The following is a 1,566-nucleotide window of genomic DNA, read 5'->3' on the forward strand; positions in this document are numbered from 1 at the left end:
AAGCTCAGCTTCAAGGCAACAAAAGTTGGATCGTGGCACCAACTCCTGAATGTGATCATGTTTGTCAATCATTTTCTTTTTATGTAGAGCCCGGGGATGCAGGTATACTGATTTAGGAATAACTGATATTTTCGTTTTAGTAAAATTAAATTTTGATTTCAGTATTGGTCGATACCCGAATTTGGTACCATGGAAGCTCTATACCAAATAAAGGGCAATTTGCACTCACCATTCAGTCTGAGTACGGTTAATAGATACATACGAATTCCGCGGAATTAGCATGCAGATATACTATACTATATTTTACCGAAGATTTGTACCTCAAATTATGTCTTGAAAGGAACTGATTTTGATATTCTCTGGCCATCAAGAGCTGGCAACTCTGAATATTCTCATCTATATCCCACTATTTTTTAGGTTCTATTGTGAACGATCATAAAATAAAATTTTCAAATTGCAAATTCATCGAAAATGGCACAAGTTGACGATTTCGAGCAGATATCCAAAAATATATACAAAAATCACAAAGAACATGAGAAAAACATCAAAGAAAATAGAGTTAAAACTTCAATAATCAGTTTGGCAGACTTTTATGAGGGTTATCAGCGTGAGGTAAAGGAAATAAACGCGGAAATTACTCCTTCGAAAGATAATCCGACTGTGGCGGATTTCGCGGACATATTCAAAGCATTCGAGGAATATCCTTGCAATTTGCAAAAACCAAAGCGCCCCTCAACAAGAGAACAGCAGCAGCGCATGAATTGTACTTTGGCGCGTGATATGACTGTGGTCAACTCGCGTGAGCAATCACCTTGTAGCACCTCACTACAGAATATTATGCGTAACACTGCAGAGCTGCCTACAGCCTTTGAAATCTACAATAACTTTAGAAATTTTCAGCAAAAGCTCAAACGGTTTTTGGCAGAGGTACAGCAACTAGAGTTTGCAAGTTCATATGAAACTAAGCTCGATCAATTGTGTGCATTTGGAAAGCAGTTGGAGAAATTGCGGCCAACCACCAGTAATGCAGAACAAGCCCTGACGGTTGAAGAAGAAGCGAAACTTCAAACGATTCTTAGCAACCTGGAGGAGCTTAATTACATACGCGAAAATCAAGAAATTTTTTCAAATGGCACGCCCACTGCAAATGCACAGTCTGCGCGTACTAAAAGCTTCATGAATTTAATAACATATTTATTGAATACTATTTCAAATATGTAATTACTGATAAGTTTAAAATTTAAATTGTTAAATACATAAATTAAGCTACATATTGTATCCAACCAAAAATCATTCACTCGACGGCGAGTGGCCTTGATCAGAGCTATCTTCAGCCTCCATTTCCTCTTGAATGACAGCCTTAATTTGGGACATCGTATCACCGATAGCTACCAATTTCCGTACACCACTGCTCAAATATTCGGCGTGTTGATGACTATGCTCCAAATACTCCTTAAATTGGCCACTATTTTGGCTCAATCCGGCTGCAAGTGTTTGCATATTGGCACTGAATAGCTGAGGTGCGTTTTCAATGATTTTAGCCAATGTCTGTACAGTTTCTTTTTT

At 37.9% G+C, this 1,566-nt stretch overlaps 2 protein-coding genes across 2 annotated transcripts; one reads left to right on the plus strand and one right to left on the minus strand.

The window, feature by feature from the left end:
- The first annotated feature begins 165 nt into the window (after positions 1-165).
- LOC118732710 (augmin complex subunit msd5) lies at positions 166-1,278 on the plus strand. The gene has a single exon (XM_036461828.1). The coding sequence runs from the start codon at positions 472-474 to the stop codon at positions 1,219-1,221; it is 750 nt and encodes a 249-aa protein (XP_036317721.1). The 5' UTR covers positions 166-471; the 3' UTR covers positions 1,222-1,278.
- On the minus strand, positions 1,164-1,566 carry LOC118732711 (the record flags this gene model as incomplete). Its single annotated transcript, XM_036461829.1, is given in 1 exon segment — positions 1,164-1,566. A coding segment is annotated over 1 exon segment (276 nt), but the record flags the coding sequence as incomplete, so codon positions are not given.

This window comes from Rhagoletis pomonella, unplaced genomic scaffold, assembly GCF_013731165.1.
Source record: "Rhagoletis pomonella isolate Grant_MI unplaced genomic scaffold, Rhpom_1.0 Rhpom_scaffold_25668, whole genome shotgun sequence".
In the NCBI taxonomy this organism is placed as follows: Eukaryota; Metazoa; Arthropoda; class Insecta; order Diptera; family Tephritidae; genus Rhagoletis; species Rhagoletis pomonella.

Bases quoted from the DNA above. Each gene is read 5' to 3' on its own strand.
- LOC118732710 (XM_036461828.1), top strand. From the start codon at position 472: ATGGCACAAGTTGACGATTTCGAGCAGATATCCAAAAATATATACAAA.